The 24,599-nt window shown below is 49.3% G+C and overlaps 2 protein-coding genes across 2 annotated transcripts; one reads left to right on the top strand and one right to left on the bottom strand.

Moving 5' to 3' along the window:
• Positions 1–9,148: 9,148 nt before the first annotated feature.
• On the top strand, positions 9,149–15,543 carry LOC124127413 (extensin-like). Its single transcript, XM_048389875.1, has 2 exons — positions 9,149–9,155; positions 14,771–15,543. Exons 1-2 carry the CDS (start codon positions 9,149–9,151, stop codon positions 15,541–15,543), a joined length of 780 nt encoding a protein of 259 aa, XP_048245832.1.
• Positions 15,544–15,989: 446 nt separating this feature from the next.
• Positions 15,990–17,456, bottom strand: LOC125377061 (proline-rich extensin-like protein EPR1). Its single transcript, XM_048389874.1, has one exon. The coding sequence runs from the start codon at positions 17,454–17,456 to the stop codon at positions 15,990–15,992; it is 1,467 nt and encodes a 488-aa protein (XP_048245831.1).
• Positions 17,457–24,599: the final 7,143 nt, after the last annotated feature.

Here is a 24,599-nt window from a genome sequence, read left to right as displayed (position 1 = left end):
TCCATTTGTGTCATGCAACTGGTACAAGCTCAATGGGAAAGTCCTGCAACAGTTTGTATGTGTGTCATGCAACTGGTACAAGAGCAATGAGCAGTTCCTGCAATAGTTTGTATGTGTGTCATTCAACGGGAACAAACTCAATGGACAATTCCTACAATAGTTTGTATGTGTGTCATGCAACTGGTACAAGCTCCATGGGAAAGTCCCGCAATAGTTTGTATGTATTTCATGCAACTGGTAAAAGGGTAATGGGCAGTTCCTGCAATAGTTTGCATGTGTGTCATGCAACTGGTACAAACTCAATGGGCAGTTCATGCAGTTGTTTTTATGTGTGTAATCCAACTGGTACAAGAGCAATGGGCAGTTCCTGCAATAGTTTGTATGTGTGTCATGCAACTGGTACAATCTCAATGGGAAGGTCCTGTAATAGTTTGTATGTGTGTCATGGAACTAGTACAAGCTCAATGGGAAGGTCCTGTAATAGTTTGTATGTGTGTCATGCAGCTGGTACAATCTCAATGGGAAAGTCCTGTAATAGTGTGTATGTGTGTCATGGAACTAGTACAAGCTCAATGGGAAAGTCCTGCAATAGTTTGTATGTGTGTCATGGAACTAGTACAAGCTCAATGGGAAAGTCCTGCAATAGTTTGTATGTGTGTCATGCAACTAGTACAAACTCAATGGGAAAGTCCTGCAATAGTTTGTATGTGTGTCATGGAACGAGTACAAGCTCAATGGGAAAGTCCTGCAATAGTTTGTATGTGTGTCATGCAACTGGAACAAGCTCAATGGGAAAGTCCTGCAATAGTTTGTATGTGTGTCATGGAACGAGTACAAGCTCAATGGGAAAGTCCTGCAATAGTTTGTATGTGTGTCATGGAACTAGTACAAGCTCAATAGGCAATTCCTGCAATAGGCAGTATGTGTTGCATCCAAATGGTACAAGCTGTCTGTATTTTGCGCAAATGAGAACCCATGTGTATTAATAATAGGGTACCAGTCGATCCTTTCCTGGGTTTTGACCCTTAGGCTGCAAACATCATATACATACTCGTGGTTTTCAACAAAGGATTCAACTTCTGGAACTTGAATCACGTTAACGTCCCATTTCAAGATGACACGCCGTGAAATCACAACACCATTGTACGTGGAAACAAACTCACTCACTCCGTGAATATATACCGCTGCAAAGTGAGTAGATATTTCATCCGCCAGTAGGCAGTAGTCAAATGTGATGCCAACTCGATTCGGATGCTTCAGTTATGAGACGCTGTCACGTCACTGACGTCACTTCCGGGAGGCTGCAGGCTGCAACCTTGGCCATGTGCGTCTTTTTCCCGCGTTTCCGAGTGTCCTATTTGTCACGGACACATGCCACTCTTTCCACTCTTCCAATTTCCTCATCATTATCAGTTCTTTTCGCAGTCCAGTGACCACCCCTCCACCGCCGCACCGCTCAGTGCGCCCTGCAACCCAACACCGCCATCACGTGACCTGCCGGCTACCCTCAGCGAGCAAGGTGTGAGTTTCAACACATTTCGCAGTTATCCGATTCTGCGCATTAAGATGTCAGACGGGACTTCCCCTAGTGATCTCATAACACGAGCTAAGCCGTGACAGTTTGTAAAACACAGAGACAGTCACTTCCTTCTACCATTTCCCCTCCGTCTTTCTTTCTTCTACCATTTCCTCCCTATCTCTCTCTCTCTCTCCTAATCACCTTACTCACTTTCCCCCTCTTCCATTTCCCACTGCCTTTCTCTCTTCGTGTGTGTCAGCATATAGAATCAAGAATCAAGAATCAAGAATTTTTATTGTACGGAACACCCTCGTAGGGCAGGGTACAAACTATCTACATATGGAATAAATATAACTATCAACATGAAAGGTAGATAAAAATAATGTACATTATATATATAAATATTACATATTATTTCATTCATAGTGTATAAACATTTATATATATATATATATATATATATATATATATATATATCACGAGGTGGCTGGCAGCGTGTACTTTAATGTTGCTGATACTGTACAGATAAGACATAATAATCATAAGGTCATGACTTGATGTTGTCTATAAGAGAGGTTCTTTTAATAAACATGTCGGAGATAGTTTGTGAAACATATTTTGCACTTTCTGGACAGGGGTTCAGGATATTTGCTAGGATTTTATTATCATTTTGGCAGATTTGGAGGTCTAGTGTTCGAAGAAGTATCTGCCTTTCGTTCTGATAATTTGGACAGTACAAAAGGAAGTGTTTCTCATCTTCTATCTTATTTAGGTTACATAATTTATCGGCCTCTTTCAATCTCCAGATTATGGCAACTGAGTCTTAATTTGGTTAAAGCTAATCTATGATCTTTACACTTTACAGCTGAGACATACTTCTTAAGTTCAAATTTATCTGTAATAAGTCCCAAATTCCTAAGTTTGTGGGAGTTATCAGTGTTTACTTGGTCACATTCAATGAGAAATATATTTCTAAATTTTGTTTGAAGAGCTTCATAGAATTTTGAGCAAGGGGCATTTTCACTGTTGGATTTGGGAAGTAGGTGTGCCATCATCTATTTGATCGAGGATGTCCAGGATATTTTTTGTGAGGTCAAGAGAATATCCTCCTCGTACGCATCGAATAAGAGCCTGTCACCTTCCAAGCCTCTCAGGCGCTGGTAATATCTAAACATGGACATATATATTTGTAAAGTAAGAGGGTACATTCCTAATTCACTGAGGCATCCAATATTACTCGACTTTTTTGGTACTCCGAATCTGTTTTGCTATTTTGATAGTGATCTCATTACATAGTTGTTTTGACCAGTTATGATACATTTCATGGCAGGGTCTTAGAAGACTGCAGCCCCATACCTCGGCTCCATATGACGCAATGGGTACAATTAAGACATTATACAAGCGAATGAGAATGTCTGCTGGGAGATGAGAAGTTGATTTCAGTGAACTTTTGATCTTATACCATGCTCGCATGGCCTTTCCTCTCAGTGTATTGACAGCGGCCTTAAAAGATCCAGTCCTCATTAGTACTACTCCACGATAGGAGTAGGAGTCCACTACCTCAACGATTTGATGGCCCAATTTAAATTGAAGTTTATGTTCTTTTGAGGAGCTCCCAAATACAATTATTTTAGTTTTCGATAAGTTAACTTTAAGTTTCCAATGTTCAGTGAAGGTCTGTAGGCTGTTAAGACTGTTTTGCAGACCACGAGCAGAGCATGAAAATAGTACAAGGTCATCAGCAAATAGTAAGTGGGTTAGGGTCTTATCATTTAGTAGGGGGCATTGTTAGAATTGTCTGACATGAGGTAATCCTGTAGGTCATTTACGTAGATACTGAAGAGGGTAGGGCTGCAGACACATCCTTGCTTGACACCAATATTAGAACAAATTGGGGTACTGGAGCCTTCTTGAGTTTTCACAGCATAATAGAGTGTAGAGTATATATTATCAAGTAGATTATAGATTTTCCCATTTATGGTGTTATTTAGTAGCTTGTGTCTTAGACCATTTCTCCACACAGTGTCAAAAGCTTTACTAAAATCAACAAAGCAAGCATACAATTTCTTCTTAGACTTCTTATATTTCTGAATCAGAGTCCGCAGTATGAAGATGTTATCAGATGTTCTAAAATCTTTTCTAAAGCCAGTCTGTCTCTTATCAAACAACTTGGATGATTCCATGTGCGATATGATTCGCGAGTTGATAATAGGCAGCTTCCGAGGGCAATCCCTCTGTAGTTATTAACATCGTCAACATCCCCCTTCTTGTATATTGGAACAATGTAGGATGTTCTCCACTGTGATGGGAATATACCGCTATCCAAAATCATATTAAATAACTTCAGGTAGTGGTCGGCCAATAAAGTAACAGAATTACAAATCATTTCATTCAGAATCAAATCTGGGCCACCAGATTTGCCACGTTTTAATTTCTTCACGGCAGTGTAATGTTCTGAGGCTGTTATTTGAGAATTACATATTCCAGGTTTATCTTCTAGTTTATTTTCTCTTGTGTCCTGATTTAATAGGGATTCTGAGATATTACAATGAAATTCTGTGCTATCTGGTACGTCGCAATTTAGCGTAGTGAAGTGATTTTCCCACTCCTCAGTAGATATGTCACCTTGTTTTTCATCAACGTTATTTTCAGTGATTTCCCTGACAAGTCTCCAGTATTCCTGTGGGTGTCTTGAAGACAAAGTTTCAAGTTTGTTTAGTAAATCCTCCGTATATTTCTTCTCTGTCCATTTTCTACAATGTTTGTACTTTTTACGGGCATTATAAAACTGATGTTGTCTATTTCATATATGACAACACAACTATTGCTGTTTTAATTTCAACAGAAGTTTTCTACAGAGAGGTAACAATGTTTGTGATTATTATTCAGTGTACTGTCCTGCCTCGGGTCTCACCTCTTCCCCTCTTACAATCACCCCATCTCTCTATCCCCTCTTGTATCTTTCCCTCGTCTCGTCTCTCTATCCCCTCTTGTATCTTTCCCTCGCCTCGTCTCTCTATCCCCTCTTGTATCTTTCCCTCGCCTCGTCTCTCTATCCCCTCTTGTATCTTTCCCTCGTCTCGTCTCTCTATCCCCTCTTGTATCTTTCCCTCGCCTCGTCTCTCTATCCCCTCTTGCACTCGTCCTCTCACCTCGTCTCTCTATCTCCTCTTGTACTCTTTCCCTCACCTCGTCTCTCTATCCCCTCTTGCACTCGTCCTCTCACCTCGTCTCTCTATCCCCTCTTGCACTCTTTCCCTCGTCTCGTCTCTCTATCCCCTCTTGTACTCTTTCCCTCGTCTCGTCTCTCTATCCCCTCTTGTACTCTTTCCCTCGTCTCGTCTCTCTATCCCCTCTTGTACTCTTTCCCTCACCTCGTCTCTCTATCCCCTCTTGCACTCGTCCTCTCACCTCGTCTCTCTATCCCCTCTTGTACTCGTCCTCTCACCTCGTCTCTCTATCCCCTCTTGCACTCGTCCTCTCACCTCGTCTCTCTATCCCCTCTTGTACTCGTCCTCCCACCTCGTCTCTCTATCCCCTCTTTTACTCTTCCCCTCGCCTCGTCTCTCTATCCCATCTTGCACTCTTTCCCTCGTCTTGTCTCTCTATCCCCTCTTGCACTCTTTCCCTCGTCTCGTCTCTCTATCCCCTCTTGCACTCGTCCTCTCACCTCGTCTCCTAATCCCATCTCTCTACCCCCTCTTCCCCCCTTCAACTCCCCTCGTCTCTCTATCCCCTCTTTGTACTTTCCCTCGCCTCATCACCGAATCCCATCTCTCTACCCCCCTTCCCCCCTTCAACTCCCCTCGTCTCTCTATCCCCTCTTTGTACTTTCCCTCGCCTCATCGCCGAATCCCATCTCTCTACCCCCTCTTCCCCCTTCAACTCCCCTCGTCTCTCTATCCCTCTTGCACTCGTCCTCTCACCTCGTCTCTCTATCCCCTTTTTACCCCTTCAACTCCCCTCGTCTCTCTGTCCCTCTTGCACTCCTCTCGTCCATCAATCTCCTTCCCGACCCTCCCCCTCCCTTCTACTGCGGCAAAACAGGTTCGTGATGTAATTAAGAACTTCTTCGCATATAATTTTATTTTATGACTTTACAGCTTCTCTGTGACAGATAACACTTCGAATTTCCAGTTGAATATGATACATATTTCCCTTGTATTCTCCCAACCGGAAATATCCCCCAAGTCTGTGTGCGTTCATTCCCTTGCTGACAGTAGAGTAGACAATGCCGGCAGTTTTTATTACAGTTTGACGAGAATATTTTCAAATAAATTGTCAAAAAAATTAAAGCCTGTCATGGAACGGTGTAAAAAATCTTAAAAAAACAATGATGCTTAAAACTAAATAATCCAAACGTCTGTTAAAACCTTCTTTTTTTTATTCACTTTTTGTTGAATAATCTTTAGTGTGATGGCCACTTCATTTGATACAGGTTTTACTCACCCAAACGTTGACTGCGAATTTGCAACCAAATTGCGCTATTTGCCCATTTCCAAACTTTTCTATTGGTTTGCGGCATGCGAGGCCATTGCTCCCTCTTTCCGCGCCATTTCGCTTCAATTTCCGGCGAGTCACAGTCAAAGTGTGGAGCTATTTAGACAACTTCCTCTGCCGATTCATCCCTGAATGCCGACTCTTTGCCTCCGAGAGATTTAAGATTCGCTCAGCTTCTGTATCCTGTGGCGGTAATTAATCCATACAGAAGGTATTTGCCCCGCAATTAACAAGACAAAAGATCTGTAATACCTTAAGGAGACGAGATGAGATCATCTAAGTGCTCCCGTCCTCTGCATGCAGACCACCGTCACTCCCCCTCCTGCATCAGCCACTCCTGCATCAGCCACTCCGACAGCCTCCCTTGACCACTTTCAGGCACCTAGACAGGGGAGACTACTCCTCTTGAAGCAGGCAGGGTGTATCTCCTCTGGGATGTGAGTGAGTGAGTGAGTGGTCTTGCGTCGCCTTTAGCAATATTCCAGATATATTACGATGAAGGACACCAGAAAAAGGCTTCATACATTGTTCACATTTGGGGAATCGAACACGGGGCCTTTGGGTTACGAGAAAACGCATTGATCACTAGGATAACCAAATGCCTCCTCAGTGATGTAGCAGGGTATACCTACCTACTCCTAGTGTAGCAGGGTATACCTACCTACTCCTAGTGTAGCAGGGTGTACCTACCTCCTCCTAATGGAGCAGGGTATACCTACCTACTCCTAGTGTAGCAGGGTGTACCTACCTACTCCTAGTGTAGCAGGGTGTACCTACCTACTCCTAGTGTAGCAGGGTGTACCTACCTACTCCTAGTGTAGTAGGGTGTATCTACCTACTCCTAGTGTAGCAGGGTGTACCTACCTACTCCTAGTGTAGCAGGGTGTACCTACCTACTCCTAGTGTAGCAGGGTGTACCTACCTCCTCCTAATGTAGCAGGGTGTACCTTCCTACTCCAAATGTAGTAGGGTTTGTCTACCTACTCCTAGTGTAGCAGGGTGTACCTACCTACTCCAAATGTAGTAGGGTGTACCTACCTACTCCAAATGTAGTACGGTGTACCTACCTACTCCTAATGTAGCAGGGTGTACCTACCTACTCCTAGTTTAGCAGGGTGTACCTACCTACTCCTAGTGTAGCAGGGTGTACCTACCTACTCCAAATGTAGTAGGGTTTGTCTACGTACTCCTAGTGTAGCAAGGTATACCTACCTACTCCTAGTGTAGCAGGGTGTACCTACCTACTCCTAGTGTAGCAGGGTGTACCTACCTACTCCTAATGTAGTAGGGTTTGTCTACGTACTCCTAATGTAGCGAGGTATACCTACATACTCCTAATGTAGCAGGGTGTACCTACCTACTCCAAATGTAGTAGGGTGTACCTACCTACTCCTAATGTAGTAGAGTTTGTCTACGTACTCCTAATGTAGCGAGGTATACCTACATACTCCTAATGTAGCAGGGTGTACCTACCTACTCCAAATGTAGTAGGGTTTGTCTACGTACTCCTAATATATCAAGGTATACCTACATACTCCTAATGTAGCAAGGTATACCTACCTACTCCTAGTGTAGCAGGGCGTACCTACCTCCTCCTAATGTAGCAGGGCGTACCTACCTCCTCCTAATGAAGCAAGGTGTATCTACCTACTCCTAATGTAGCAGGGTGTACCGAGCTACTCATATATGTAGCAGGGTGTATATACCTACTCATTAATGTAGCAGGGTGTACCTACCTACTCATTGATGTAGCAGGGTGTACCTACCTACTCATTGATGTAGCAGGGTGTACCTATCTACTCATTTATGTAGCAGGCTGTATCTACCTACTCATTGATGTAGAAGGGTGTACCTACCTACTCATTGATGTAGCAGGGTGTACCTATCTACTCATTGATGTAGCAGGGTGTACCTACCTACTCATTGATGTAGCAGGGTGTACCTACCTACTCATTGATGTAGCAGGGTGTACCTACCTACTCATTGATGTAGCAGGGTGTACCTACCTACTCATTGATGTAGCAGGGTGTACCTACCTACTCATTGATGTAGCAGGGTGTACCTACCTACTCATTGATGTAGCAGGGTGTACCTATCTACTCACATATGTAGCAGGGTGTACCTACCTACTCATTGATGTAGCAGGGTGTACCTACCTACTCATTGATGTAGCAGGGTGTACCTACCTACTCATTGATGTAGCAGGGTGTACCTACCTACTCATTGATGTAGCAGGGTGTACCTACCTACTCATTGATGTAGCAGGGTGTACCTACCTACTCATTGATGTAGCAGGCTGTATCTACCTACTCATTGATGTAGCATGGTGTACCTACCTACTCATTGATGTAGCAGGGTGTACCTATCTACTCACATATGTAGCAGGGTGTACCTACCTTCTCACATATGTAGCAGGGTGTACCTACCTTCTCACATATGTAGCAGGGTGTACCTACCTTCTCACAGATATAGCATTGTTGATCTACCTACTCTTTATTAAAGCTGGTTGTTCCTACAAGCACAGTGACTTAGCAGGGTGTAGCTGTGCGATCTCGTACTCGTTAGTTGTGAGGCATAATCTGACTAAATGTCAGACACATTCTATGTGTACACAGACACCTATGACAGTTGTTAGGAGGCGTTGCGCACGCGTCACAATTGTTACCATGAAGACAGCTGCTAATTGTTCACGTCACGGTAAAATGATCAAGCGTTTAAATTTCAATCCAAGTCTCGGGAGACATTCTGCGCGTCCCTACAGTCATGCAATATGCAGCACAGTGAGGTCACCTCGGTCCGTCATTTGTCTACATCCGGGGACACCAAGGACTGTCGACATCCCCACTAGCGGTGTTTAAAGTTTAATCGTAAGCTCAGTCAACGAGGGACGACACTAAACACTGTTATCACTCCGTGCACACCAATCATTTATGCCGCTATTCATATCATGCCACGTGGAACGCTGCAGTGTTTAGACGCAATCTAGGCTCTTCTCGCGATCGGACGTGTGAATGGCATGGAATATCCGAGACCGATTAGACGATACAAAAGAGCTTTAGTTAGTGATCATAGGAAGGTTAATATTTCATATGGGCGATGTGACATCGATTCGATTTCTATGAGGCAACAATGGATGGTAAGCCAAGTGTATAACGGACAGGGACCCATGGGGGATGCAACCAGCCCCACACAATACACAACACTTTTAAACAGTTTTAAAGATGCAAGACAAAATACCAGGCCACTGACTGACGCGGCAGTAGGACTATTATTGGAATTTTCCGCCAGATTAGTTGGTATCCCTACTAACTTAATGACGGCGTTCGCCCAGAGCTGCTGCAATGTCTCCTCATAGAGAGGTGCAGTCTGGTTCTAATGGCTACACTATGTACAGTTATTGACTTACATTAGGACATTACCGGCGCCTCACTGTCCACATTACAAGGTGTCCACATATACTGGCGGGTAATAGCGCGTGGTCTGATGGACAAATGCACGTGCTAAATGGCAATCTCGTGCCACGTAAAAAATGACGTCATCTGTTAGTGGACAATTAAAGGGCCGGCCAGAATCTGCGCTGATCCACCACCTCCAGGTGTTAGAATCAATGTCATGATTAAAGGATATTACTGCAGGCAGCTTACGGTACAGAACGGATTGGTCAACTTATACCATTTGTCACACTGATTATTGGTAGACCCGTACAGCTATGATATTCCTCACTCTGGTTGTTGGTAGACGCTTATATAGCTATGATATTAATCACTCTGGTTGTTGGTAGATGCTTATATAGCTATGATATTAATCACTCTGATTGTTGGTAGACGCTTATATAGCTATGATATTAATCACTCTGATTGTTGGTAGACGCTTATATAGCTATGATATTAATCACTCTGATTGTTGATAGACGCTTATATAGCTATGATATTAATCACTCTGATTGTTGGTAGACGCTTATATAGCTATGATATTAATCACTCTGGTTGTTGGTAGATGCTTATATAGCTATGATATTAATCACTCTGATTGTTGGTAGATGCTAATATAGCTATGATATTAATCACTCTGATTGTTGGTAGACGCTTATATAGCTATGATATTAATCACTCTGATTGTTGGTAGACGCTTATATAGCTATGATATTAATCACTCTGATTGTTGGTAGATGCTTATATAGCTATGATATTAATCACTCTGATTGTTGGTAGACTCTTATATAGCTATGATATTAATCACTCTGATTGTTGGTAGATGCTAATATAGCTATGATATTAATCACTCTGATTGTTGGTAGATGCTTATATAGCTATGATATTCGCCACTCTGATTGTTGGTAGACGCTTATATAGCTATGATATTAATCACTCTGATTGTTGGTAGATGCTAATATAGCTATGATATTAATCACTCTGATTGTTAGTAGACGCTTATATAGCTATGATATTCTTCACTCTGATTGTTGGTAGACGCTTATATAGCTATGATATTCGTCACTCTGATTGTTGGTACATGGTTATATAGCTATGATATTCATCACTCTGATTGTTGGTAGATGCTTATATAGCTATGATATTCGTCACTCTGATTGTTGGTAGATGGTTATATAGCTATGATATTCATCACTCTGATTGTTGGTAGACGCTTATATAGCTATGATATTCGTCACTCTGATTGTTGGTAGATGCTTATATAGCTATGATATTCGTCACTCTGATTGTTGGTAGACGCTTATATAGCTATGATATTCATCACTCTGATTGTTGGTAGATCCTTATATAGCTATGATATTAATCACTCTGATTGAGTGTGTTATAGACAAGGGTGCCGTTGTACAAAACAACCTGAGCGCTAAGATCGCTTTTTACAATGGCACCAAGGAATTGTGGTCAGTGCGAGGCATGGTGTGTCCACCTGCGTCCAGAGTCCGACCGCGTGTGACCACCCAGAAGGGGCTTATTGGTATATAATCCAGCCTCAACGCCACAATCTTCTCACCTGCATGGCTGATCACGCTCGTCACTTCATGAAAACCAGGCAAAACCAGGCTTGTAGATGAGGGTATATTCACTGGCCGCAGTTCCTTGGGGGAAGCGTGACGCTTGCACTCCTTGACCCCGTGACACAACGTTATGGAGGTCACCTGGTGCTGTGGAGGGGAGGGGGGAGACACACACGGTACACCTCCATCTACTCCCGCTAAGAGGTATCCAACGCTGCTCACCCCATCCCCTCACTCCATCCCCTCACACACTCCCTCATCTCGATCTCTCACACACCCCTCACCCAAGCCCCTTACTCCACCTCTCCCCCAACCCCTCATGCCCTCCTATCACCAACCCCCCTCACTCATCCCTCTCACCCCATCCCCTCGCTCCATCCCCTTACCCCATCCCCTTACACATTCCCTCATCTCGATCTCTCACACACCCCCCTCACCCAAGCCCCTTACTCCACCTCTCCCCCAACCCCTCATGCCCTCCTCTCACCAACCCCCCTCACTCATCCCCCTCACCCCATCCCCTCGCTCCATCCCCTTACCCCATCCCCTCACTCCATCCCCTCACTCCATCCCCTCACTCCATCCCCTCACTCCATCCCCTCACTCCATCCCCTCACTCCATCCCCTCATCCCTTCCCCTCACCCCATCCCCTCACCCCATCCCCTCACTCCATCCCCTCACCCCATCCCCTCGCTCCATCCCCTCACCCTATCCCCTCGCTCCATCCCCTTACCCCATCCCCTCACTCCATCCCCTCACTCCATCCCCTCACTCCATCCCCTCACTCCATCCCCTCACTCCATCCCCTCACTCCATCCCCTCACTCCATCCCCTCATCCCTTCCCCTCACCCCATCCCCTCACCCCATCCCCTCACCCCATCCCCTCACCCCATCCCCTCACTCCATCCCCTCACCCTATCCCCTCGCTCCATCCCCTTACCCCATCCCCTCACCCCATCCCCTCACTCCATCCCCTCACTCCATCCCCTCACTCCATCCCCTCACTCCATCCCCTCACCCCATCCCCTCACTCCATCCCCTCACCCCATCCTCTCACTCCATCCCCTCACCCAATCCCCTCACCCAATCCCCTCACCCCATCCCCTCACCCCATCCCCTCACTCCATCCCCTCACTCCATCCCCTCACTCCATCCCCTTATCCCATCCCCTCACCCCATCCCCTCACTCCATCCCCTCACTCCATCCCCTCACCCCATCCCCTCACCCCATCCCCTTATCCCATCCCCTCACTCCATCCCCTCAATCCATCCCCCCACTCCATCCCCTCACCCCATCCCCTCACCCCATCCCCTCACCCAACCCTCACCCCATCCCCTCACCCAACCCCTCACTCCATCCCCTCACCCCATCCCCTCACTCCATCCCCTCACCCAACCCCTCATTCCATCCCCTCACCCATCCCCTCACCCCATCCCCTCACCCCATCCCCTCACCCCATCCCCTCACTCCATCCCCTCACCCAACCCTCACCCATCCCCTCACCCCATCCCCTCACCCCATCCCCTCACCCAACCCATTCTGATCCCGCCACCTCCACTCTCTTCCCGCCATCCTCACTCCAAACCTGTCATCCTCACTCTTATCCCGTCACCTCCACTCTCATTTCGTCACTCTCACTCTCACCCCGTCACAACCGATCTCTTCCCGTCATCCTCACTCCCATCCTGTCATGCTCACTCTTATCCCGTCACTCCAACTCTCATTTCGTCACTCTCACTCTCATCCCGTCACAACCAATCTCTTCCCGTCATCCTCACTCCATCCTGTCATGCTCACTCTTATCCCGTCACCTCCACTCTCATTTCGCCACTCTCACTCTCATCCCGTCACTCTCACTCTCATCCCGTCACCTCCACTCTCTTCCTGTCACTATCACTCTCATCCCGTCACCACCAATCTCTTCCTGTCACTCTCACTCTCATCCCCTCACCTCCACTTTCTTCCCGTCACTCTCACTCTCATCCCGTCACTCTCACTCTCATCCCGTCACCTCCACTCTCTTCCTGTCACTATCACTCTCATCCCGTCACCACCAATCTCTTCCTGTCATTCTTACTCTCATCCCCTCACCTCCACTCTCTTCCCGTCATCCTCACTCTTATCCCGTCACCTCCACTCTCATTCTGTCATCCTCACTCTTATCCCGTCACCTCCACTCTCATTCTGTCACTCTCACTCTCATCCCATCACTCTCACTCTCATCCCGTCACCTCCACTCTCATCCCGTCACTCTCACTCTCATCCCGTCACCTCCACTCTCTTCCTGTCACTATCACTCTCATCCCGTCACCACCAATCTCTTCCTGTCATTCTTACTCTCATCCCCTCACCTCCACTCTCTTCCCGTCATCCTCACTCTTATCCCGTCACCTCCACTCTCATTCTGTCATCCTCACTCTTATCCCGTCACCTCCACTCTCATTCTGTCACTCTCACTCTCATCCCATCACTCTCACTCTCATCCCGTCACCTCCACTCTCTCCCTGTCACTCTCACTCTCATCCCGCAACTCTCACTCTCATCCTGTCACCTCCACTCTCTTCCTGTCACTCTCACTCTCATCCCGTAACTCTCACTCTCATCCCGTAACTCTCACTCTTATCCCGTCACCTCCACTCTCATCCCGTAACTCTCACTCTCATCCCGTCACCTCCACTCTCTTCCTGTCACTCTCACTCTCATCCCGTCACTCTCACTCTCATCCTGTCACCTCCACTCTCTTCCTGTCACTCTCACTCTCATCCCGTAACTCTCACTCTCATCCCGTCACCTCCACTCTCTTCCTGTCACTCTCACTCTCATCCCGTCACTCTCACTCTCATCCCGTCACCTCCACTCTCTTCCTGTCACTCTCACTCTCATCCCGCAACTCTCACTCTCATCCCGTCACCTCCACTCTCTTCCTGTCACTCTCACTCTCATCCCGTCACTCTCACTCTCATCCCGTCACTCTCACTCTCTTCCTGTCACTCTCACTCTCATCCCGCAACTCTCACTCTCATCCCGTCACCTCCACTCTCTTCCTGTCACTCTCACTCTCATCCCGCAACTCTCACTCTCATCCCGTCACCTCCACTCTCTTCCTGTCACTCTCACTCTCATCCCGTCACTCTCACTCTCATCCCGTCACCTCCACTTTCTTCCTGTCACTCTCACTCTCATCCCGTCACTCTCACTCTCATCCCGTCACCTCCACTCTCTTCCTGTCACTCTCACTCACATCCCGTTGCCCCACTCTCTTCCTGTCACTCTCACTCACACCCTCATCCCGTCATCCTCCCTCTGACCATGCCACTCTTACTCTGATCCCGTCACCTCCACTCTCATCCCGTCACCTTACTCTCACCCCGTTATCCTCACCTTCATCCTGTCACTCTTACTCTTATTCCGTGACCATCACTCTGACCAAGTAACTCTCAGCATCATCCCGTCACTCTCACTCTCATCCCGTAACCCTCACCCTCATCTTGCTATCCTCATTCTCATCCCGTCACCCTCACTCTCACCCCGTTATTCTCAGTTTCATCCTGTCAACTTTTACTCTCATTCCGTGATCATCACTCTCATCCTGTCACTCTCAGCATCATCCCGTCACCCTCACCCTCACCTTGCTATCCTCATTCTCATCCCATCACCCCACTCTCATCCCGACACCGTCACCCTGATGGCGTGACGCTCAGTTTGATCCCGTCACTCTCACTCTCATCCCGACACTGTCACCCCAGTCCCGTCAACCCACTCTCATCCCGTCACTGTCACCCCAGTCCCGTCACCCCACTCTCCTCCCGACACTGTCACCCCAGTCCCGTCACCCCACTCTCATACCGTCACTGTCACCCCAGTCCCGTCACCCCACTCTCATACCGTCACTGTCACCCCAGTCCCGTCCGCCCACTCTCATACCGTCACTGTCACCCCAGTCCCGTCACCCAACTCTCATCCCGTCACTGTCACCCCAGTCCCGTCACCCCACTCTCCTCCCGACACTGTCACCCCAGTCCCGTCACCCCACTCTCATACCGTCACTGTCACCCCAGTCCCGTCACCCCACTCTCATACCGTCACTGTCACCCCAGTCCTGTCCGCCCACTCTCATACCGTCACTGTCACCCCAGTCCCGTCACCCCACTCTCATCCCGTCACTGTCACCCCAGTCCCGTCACCCCACTCTCCTCCCGACACTGTCACCCCAGTCCCGTCACCCCACTCTCATACCGTCACTGTCACCCCAGTCCCGTCACCCCACTCTCATACCGTCACTGTCACCCCAGTCCCGTCCGCCCACTCTCATACCGTCACTGTCACCCCAGTCCCGTCACCCCACTCTCATCCCGTCATTGTCACCCCAGTCCCGTCACCCCACTCTCATACCGTCACTGTCACCCCAGTCCCGTCACCCCACTCTCATCCCGTCATTGTCACCCCAGTCCCGTCACCCCACTCTCGTCCTACCATCTCCGCCCCCATCCCGCCACAATCACCCCCTCCACATATGTGAGAGTCCCTCCCACGACTGACTGAGTTGTCAGTGTGATCATGTTTACTTGTGACAAAGAGATACAGACAGTCAATGCAATCCGCCCATGAAAAGTCGTTGGTATTGATACTAAGCTCTTGCCTGTGTCCTCGCAACACATCTCATCGCCCTTGATTGGCATTTCAATAAAAGATTAACCTCATCTAAAGGGCTGCTCACTGTATGAAATTTGGATTTAGCGAGAGGAAAGAATGGCATGAGCGCTTGAGCCGAAAGCCTGGGGCCATGCAGCAGATTGGCCCGTAACGGTTCACAATCACCCTCTCACGCCGCGCAACCCCTAACGTAAGCACAGGACTCAATGAAAATGTAATTATTTTGTACAAAGAAAGAGCATTTAACTGGTGAGGCAGTCCCCGTGTTGTCGTGGGGCTGCTCGGCTGGGCACCACCTCTCATTGTCTCCCATCAGGTTCCTCCAAACACAAACCAGGCGTGGAAGTCGTCAGGATAACACTCTTCTGTAACATCCTCGAAACAGGGACTGTTACCTCGAGCGTAAGATGTGTGCCTCAGTATTGTTGAGGTGGTATATCGGTGTTGGGAGGTGAATTTGTGTGTGGTGGGAGGTGGGTTTGTGAGGTGAGGTTGGATCTGTGTGCGGTGGGAGGTGGGTTTGTGTGGTGGGAGGTGGGTTTGTGTGGTGGAGGTGGATTTGTGTGGTGGGAGGTGGATCTGTGTGCGGTGGGAGGTGGGTTTGTGTGGTGGAGGTGGATTTGTGTGGTGGGAGGTGGGTTTGTGTGGTGGGAGGTGGATCCGTGTGGTGGAGGTGGGTTTGTGTGGTGGGAGGTGGATCTGTGTGGTGGAGGTGGGTTTGTGTGGTGGGAGGTGGATCTGTGTGGTGGGAGGTGGATCTGTGTGGTGGAGGTGGGTTTGTGTGGTGGGAGGTGGATCTGTGTGGTGGAGGTGGATCTGTGTGGTGGAGGTGGGTTTGTGTGGTAGGAGGTGGATCTGTGTGGTGGAGGTAGATCTGTGTGGTGGAGGTGGGTTTGTGTGGTGGGAGGTGGATCCGTGTGGTGGGAGAAGGGTTTGTGTGGTGGGAGGTGGATCTGTGTGGTGGAGGTGGGTTTGTGTGGTGGGAGGTGGATCCGTGTGGTGGGAGGTTGGTTTGTGTGGTGGGAGGTGGATCCGTGTGGTGGAGGTGGGTTTGTGTGGTGGAGGTGGATTTGTGTGGTGGGAGGTGGGTTTGTGTGGTGGGAGGTGGATCCGTGGGGTGGAGGTTGGTTTGTGTGGTGGGAGGTGGATCTGTGTGGTGGAGGTGGGTTTGTGTGGTGGAGGTGGGTTTGTGTAGTGGGAGGTGGATCTGTGTGGTGGAGGTGGGTTTGTGTAGTGGGAGGTGGATTTGTGTGGTGGGGGTGGGTTTGTGTGGGGGGAAGTGGGTTTGTGTGGTGGGAGGTGGATCCGTGTGGTGGAGGTGGGTTTGTGTGGTGGGAGGTTGGTTTGTGTGGTGGGAGGTGGGTTTGTGAAGTGGGAGTTGGATCTGTGTGGTGGAGGTGGGTTTGTGTGGGGGGAAGTGGGTTTGTGTGGTGGGAGGTGGATCCGTGCGGTGAAGGTGGGTTTGTGTGGTGGGAGGTGGATCTGTGTGGTGGAGGTGGGTTTGTGTGGTGGGAGGTGGATCCGTGAGGTGGGTTTGTGTGGTGGGAGGTGGATCCGTGTGGTGAAGGTGGGTTTGTGTGGTGGGAGATGGATCTGTGTGGTGGAGGTGGGTTTGTGTGGTGGGAGGTGGATCCGTGAGGTGGGTTTGTGTGGTGGGAGGTGGATCCGTGTGGTGAAGGTGGGTTTGTGTGGTGGGAGGTGGATCTGTGTGGTGGGAGATGGATCTGTGGGGTGGATTTGTGTGTGGTGGGAGATGCATCTGTGTGGTGGGAGATGCATCTGTGTGTGGTGGGAGATGGATGTGTGTGGTCTGAGATGGATCTGTGTGGTGGGAGATGGATGTGTGTGGTGGGAGATGGATGGGTGTGGTGGGTGATGGATGTGTGTGGTGGGAGATGGGTGTGTGTGGTGGGAGATACAACTGTGTGTGGTGGGAGATGGATGTGTGCGGTTGGAGATGGATGTGTGTGGTGGGAGATTGATGTGTGTGGTGGGAGATGGATGTGTCTGGTGGGAGATGGATCTGTGTGGTGGGAGATGGATGTGTGTCTGGTGGGAGATGGATGTGTGTGATGGGAGATGGATCTGTGTGTCTGGTGGGAGATGCATCTGTGTGGTGGATTTGTGTGGTGGGAGGTGCATTTGTGTACTGTGGGAGATGGATGTGTGTATGGTGGGAGATGCATCTGTGGGGTGGATTTGTGTGGTGGGAGGTGCATTTGTGTACTGTGGGAGATGGATGTGTGTATGGTGGGAGATGCATCTGTGGGAGATTGATTTGTGTGGTGGGAGATGTATCTCATTGTGGTGGTAGGTGGATTTGTGTGTGGTGGGAGATGGATCTGTTTGTGGACGGAGTCGGGTTAGTGTGTGGTGGGAGGTGGATTTGGGTGGTGGGAGATATATCTGTGTGTGGTGGGAGGTGGATTTGGGTGGTGGGAGATGGATCTGTGTGTGGTGGGAGGTGGATTTGGGTGGTGGGAGATGGATCTGTGTGTGGTGGGAGGTAGATTTGTGTTTGGTGGGAGGTGGATCTGTGTGTGGTGGGAGATGCAACTGTGTGTGGTGGGAGATGGAACTGTGTGGTGGGAGATGGATGTTTGTGGTGGCAGATGGATCTGTGTGGTGGCAGATGGATCTGTTTGTGGTGGGATAGGCATCTGTGAGGTGGGATATGGATCTGTGTGGTGGGAGATGCATCTGTGTTTGGTGGGAGATGCATATGTTTGTGGTGGTAGATACATCTGTGTGGCGGGAGATGGATGTGTATGGTTGGAGATGCATCTGTGTGTGGTGGGAGATGCATCTGTGTGGTGGGAGATGCATCTGTGTGTGGTGGGAGATGCATATGTGTGGTGGGAGATGCATCTGTGTGGTGGGAGATGCATCTGTGTGTGGTGGGAGATGCATCTGTGTGTGGTGGGAGATGCATCTGTGTGGTGGGAGATGCATCTGTGTGTGGTGGGAGATGCATCTGTGTGGTGGGAGATGCATCTGTGTGTGGTGGGAGATGCATCTGTGTGGTGGGAGATGCATCTGTGTGTGGTGGGAGATGCATCTGTGTGTGGTGGGAGATGCATCTGTGTGGTGGGAGATGCATCTGTGTATGGTGGGAGATGCATCTGTGTATGGTGGCAGATGCATCTGTGTGGTGGGATAGGCATCTGTGTGGTGGGAGATGGATCTGTGTGTGGTGGGAGATGCATCTGTGTGGTGGGAGATGCATCTGTGTGTGGTGGGAGATGCATCTGTGTGTGGTGGGAGATGCATCTGTGTGTGGTGGGAGATGCATCTGTGTGTGGTGGGAGATGCATCTGTGTGGTGGGAGATGCATCTGTGTGGTGGGAGATGCATCTGTGTGGTGGGAGATGGATCTGTGTGTGGTGGGAGATGCATCTGTGTGGTGGGAGATGCATCTGTGTGTGGTGGGAGATGCATCTGTGTGTGGTGGGAGATGCATCTGTGTGTGGTGGGAGATGCATCTGTGTGTGGTGGGAGATGCATCTGTGTATGGTGGCAGATGCATCTGTGTGGTGGGATAGGCATCTGTGTGGTGGGAGATGCATCTGTGTGGTGGGAGATGCATCTGTGTGGTGGGAGATGCATCTGTGTGTGGTGGGAGATGCATCTGTGTGGTGGGAGATGCATCTGTGTGGTGGGAGATGCATCTGTGTGTGGTGGGAGATGCATCTGTGTGTGGTGGGAGATGCATCTGTGTGTGGTGGGAGATGCATCTGCGTGGTGGTAGATGCATCTGTGTGGTGGGAGATGCATCTGTGTGGTGGGAGATGCATCTGTGTGTGGTGGGAGATGCATCTGTGTGTGGTGGGAGATGCATCTGTGTGGTGGGAGATGCATCTGTGTATGGTGGGAGATGCATCTGTGTGTGGTGGGAGATGGATGTGTGTGGTGGGAGATGCATCTGTGTATGGTTGGAGATGGATCTGTGTGTTGGGAGATGGATCTGTGTGTTGGGAGATGCATCTGTGTTTTGTGGGAGATGCATATGTTTGTGGTGGGAGATGGATCTGTGTGTGGTGGGTGATGGATGTGTATGGTGGGAGATGGATCTGTGTGTGGTGGGAGATGGATCTGTTTGTGGTGGGAGATGCATCTGTGTGTGGTGGGAGATGCATCTGTGTGTGGTGGGAGATGCATCTGTTTGTGGTGGGAGATGCATCTGTGTGTGGTGGGAGATGCATCTGTTTGTGGTGGGAGATGCATCTGTGTGTGGTGGGAGGTGCATCTGTGTGTGGTGGGAGATGCATCTGTGTGTGGTGGGAGATGCATCTGTGTGTGGTGGGAGATGCATCTGTTTGTGGTGGGAGATGCATCTGTGTGTGGTGGGAGATGCATCTGTTTGTGGTGGGAGATGCATCTGTGTGTGGTGGGAGATGCATCTGTTTGTGGTGGGAGATGCATCTGTGTGTGGTGGGAGATGCATCTGTGTGTGGTGGGAGATGCATCTGTGTGTGGTGGGAGATGCATCTGTGTCTGGTTGGAGATGGGTCTCTGTGGTGGGAGATGCATCTGTTTGTGGTGGGAGATGCATCTGTTTGTGGTGGGAGGTGCATCTGTGTGTGGTGGGAGATGCATCTGTTTGTGGTGGGAGATGCATCTGTGTCTGGTTGGAGATGGGTCTCTGTGGTGGGAGATGGATGTGTGTGCGGTAGGAGATGGATTTGTGTGTGGTGGGAGATGTATCTCTGTGTGGTGGGAGATGGATCCGTGTGCGGTAGGAGATGGATCTGTGTGTGGTGGGAGGTGGATCCGTGTGCGGTAGGAGATGGATCTGTGTGTGGTGGGAGGTGGGTTTGTGTGGTTGGAGGTGGATTTGTGCGGTGACAGGTGGATTTGTGTGGAGGGAGATGTCTGTGTCTGGTAGGAGATGGATTTGTGTGTGGTGGGAGGTGGATTTGTGTGTGGTGGGAGGTGGATTTGTTTGTGGTGGGAGGTGAGTTTGTGTGTGGTGGGAGGTGGATTTGTTTGTGGTGGGAGGTGGGTTTGTGTGGTTGGAGATGGATTTGTGCGGTGACAGGTGGATTTGTGTGGAGGGAGATGTCTGTGTCTGGTAGGAGATGGATTTGTGTGTGGTGGGAGGTGGATTTGTGTGTGGTGGGAGGTGGATTTGTTTGTGGTGGGAGATGGGTTTGTGTGTGGTAGGAGGTGGATTTGTTTGTGGTGGGAGGTGGATTTGTGTGTGGTGGGAGGTGGATTTGTTTGTGGTGGGAGGTGGGTTTGTGTGTGGTGGGAGGTGGATTTGTGTGTGGTGGGAGGTGGATTTGTTTGTTGTGGGAGGTGGGTTTGTGTGTGGTAGGAGGTGGATTTATGTGTGGTGGGAGGTGGATTTGTGTGTGGTAGGAGATGGATCTGTGTGTGATGGGAGGTGGGTTTGTGTGGTTGGAGGTGGATTTGTGCGGTGACAGGTGGATTTGTGTGGAGGGAGATGTCTGTGTCTGGTAGGATGTGGATTTGTGTGTGGTGGGAGGTGGATTTGTGTGTGGTGGGAGGTGGATTTGTTTGTGGTGGGAGATGGGTTTGTGTGTGGTAGGAGGTGGATTTGTGTGTGGTGGGAGGTGGATTTGTGTGTGGTGGGAGGTGGATTTGTTTTTGGTGGGAGGTGGGTTTGTGTGTGGTGGGAGGTGGATTTGTGTGTGGTGGGAGGTGGATTTGTTTGTGGTGGGAGGGGGATTTGTTTGTGGTGGGAGGGGGATTTGTTTGTGGTGGGAGGTGGATTTGTGTGTGGTGCTTGGTTGATCTTTGTGTGGTGGGAGGTGGATGTAAGTGTCGTGGGAGGTGGATTTGTGTGGTCTGGGGTGGATCCGTTTGATGTTAAGTAAGTCGCCGGGAAAGTCTATCCCAGCCTCATCAATTTCAGCAGAATTTCTGCACTTCCCGTTCTACAAAGCGACCATTGCCATAAGTCTTACCTTAGTTAACAAATAAGAGACAAGATCGCCTTTGTTCTAAGATCAGTTTGGGAAATTGTTCTGATGATTTAAACTTCCATTTTTTTTAATTTATACAGCTGATTATACACTGGGTGAAATTACACAAATGGTGGGAATTACAGGGTGGAGGTAGGGTTGGGTAGAGGGGGTGGGGGGTGGGGTGGGGCTGGGGGGTGGGGGGGTGGAGAGAGGGGTATGGGTGGAGTTGCACGGGGTGGGGTGGGTAGGTTAGGGAAAGTGGAATTGCATGGCGGTGTGGTGAGGAGGTGGGGAAAGTGGAGCTGTACGGGGTGGGGAGGTTCGGAAAAAGGGAGTTGCACAGGATGTGGTGGGGAGATGGGGAAAGTTGAGTTGCACGGGGTGGGGAGGTTAGGGAAAGTGGAGTTGCGCTAGGTGGGGTGGGGAGATTAGGGAAAGTGGAGTTGCATGGGGTGGGGTGGGGATGTTGGAGGAAAGTGGAGTTGCACTGTGTGGGGTGGGGTGGGGTGGGGAGGTTGGTTTGGTTGTTGGTTTGTTGTTTTACCCCTCACTCAGCAATATTCAAGCTATATGACGGCGGTCTGTTAATAATCGAGTCTGGACCTGACAATACAGTGATTAATATCATGAGCATCGATCCACGTAATTAGGATACGATGACCTGCATCAACCAAGTCAGCGAGCCTGACCAGCCGATCCCGTTAGTCGCCTTTTACGACAAGCATGGGTTGCTGAAGACCTATTCTACCCCGGAATCTCTCACGGGTCGGGAGGTTGGGGGAAAGTGGGTTTGCGCTAGGTGGCGTGGGGAGGTTAAGGAAAGTGGAGTTGTACGGGGTGGGGAGGTGGGGAAGTGGAGTTGTACGGGGTGTGGTGGGGAGGTGGGGAAGAGGAGTTGCATGGGGGTGTGGTGGGGAGGTGGGGAAAGTGGAATTGCATGGCGGTGTGGTGAGGAGGTGGGGAAAGTGGAATTGCATGGCGGTGTGGTGAGGAGGTGGGGAAAGTGGAATTGCATGGCGGTGTGGTGAGGAGGTGGGGAAAGTGGAATTGCATGGCGGTGTGGTGAGGAGGTGGGGAAAGTGGAGTTGTACGGGGTGTGGTGGGGAAGTGGGGAAGTGGAGTTGAACGGGGTGGGGAAGTGGAGTTGAACGGGGTGTGGTGGGGAGGTGGGAAAAGTGGAATTGCATGGCGGTGTGGTGAGGAGGTTGGGAAAGTGGAATTGCATGGCGGTGTGGTGGGGAGGTGGGGAAAGTGGAATTGCATGGCGGTGTGGTGGGGAGTAGGGGGAAAGTGGAGTTGCACGGGGTGGAGTGGGGATAAGGGGGAAAGTGGAATTGCACGGGGTGGAGTGGGGATAAGGGGGAAAGTGGAATTGCATGGCGGTGTGGTGGGGAGGTGGGGAAAGTGGAATTGCATGGCGGTGTGGTGGGGAGTTGCACGGGGTGTGGTGGGGAGTAGGGGGAAAGTGAGTGAGCGGGTGGGGTGGAGTAGAGCTATGAGGGTGCGTTCGTGATAGGAGGGTGAGTTGATGGACGAAAAGAAGATGGGATTGTATCAGGGTAGAGAGAGACGAGGGTGGGGAGTTTGGGGAGGGTGGGGAGTTTGGTTTCTACGCCGTTATGACGTACAGTGCCATTTGTTGGTATCGGGTGTTTCGTCAATACTGGAACAACGCAGACGAGATGGGAAGACGGGTTTCATTCCGCCATACACAATATTCCATACACAATGTTCCAGTGTGTCCAAGTCAATTAAACAGTTTCCCATTGTTTCTTCAAAGACGTTGAGGACTATATACCACAGTGACAGCCATGCATCCAGTCAGGAAGATGCCATGCATATTTCACACACTGCAGCACACATTGGGGACTGCGATATTGATCCGTCACGAGTCTCAACTCGGGACGCGGGCAATTTGTATGTGTTTTGATTATGGCAAATTATTTATTAATCACTGCCTTATGCCATCACCAACATGGTTTTTTCAGCACTTTGTGTTGTTTAGGGGCTGTTAACAAAGAGTTCAAGTGATGGAGATACAGGAGGCAGCCACAACGGTGACAGTTGCAAGCAAGAAGACGCATCAGTGTACAACCAGGACCCAGCACAACGCTGTCTTAGGGCCAAGATGATCGTACTCCAATACTTTAACACAGGCTCATGACAGTCGTAGGGCTTATATCCTTTGTGCAACTGGGCCCTGGTGTTCGTGGTCTGTACGCATAAAGCGGCACTTCATAATTCCTGGTGTTTCATTTCATTTAGGCATAATGACTTCGATATAACTCGCGTACATTTCCTCCACATTAGATAACGGGTAGCTTTTGACGACATTAATATTATGGCTCATGGAAGAAAGAGAAGTGACCCTTGTAGACATGTTGACCGCTGGAGAGGATGGGTTTTGTGGTAGCGCTGATTGTAGACTCGCGTCAGTGCTGAGCAGGGCAGCAGCCCACGGTGTAAGTGACAAAATGTATTGGACTCCGCAGTAACGCCAACATGGTCAGTTACGAAGACATTGCTACAACAGGAATGGCTCAGCCCTGTGTGGACATCATAGATGAACGAATAATGCAACTATTAAAATAATTAAAATAGTGGTTTATCTTCTCGGCAAAACCTGCATCAATAATTTGCTGCTGCAATGTGCGTGTGCGTGTGCGTGTGCGTGTGCGTGTGAGTTGAGTGTGCCTAAGGAGACAGGCGCCAAGCGTCATACATCTCCATCTCCAACTGGCCTCTCCCAACATTCGCCATTGTTTCGCACTTGAGTCATTTACTGGGACAGACCAACATGGAGGACACTTTGTGCGCTAATGTGCTGGTGTTTCCGAGCTGTCGTGTTGTCGGCAGATCAGTCGTAGGGAATAATGTTTATGATTACGTCGAACACGACGACTTCCCTCCTACTTCGACAAACGAGAGCGAACGTATCCCCGCCTCGCTCCACGCGTTTGTCAATACACACTTGCCCCGCCCACTGCACTCA

This window comes from Haliotis rufescens, unplaced genomic scaffold (assembly GCF_023055435.1).
Source record: "Haliotis rufescens isolate VD_foot unplaced genomic scaffold, xgHalRufe1.0.p SCAF_8, whole genome shotgun sequence".
Lineage (NCBI taxonomy): Eukaryota > Metazoa > Mollusca > Gastropoda > Lepetellida > Haliotidae > Haliotis > Haliotis rufescens.
Note: the sequence above shows the minus strand (reverse complement) of the source record. Positions and strands in the feature narration are given on the sequence as shown.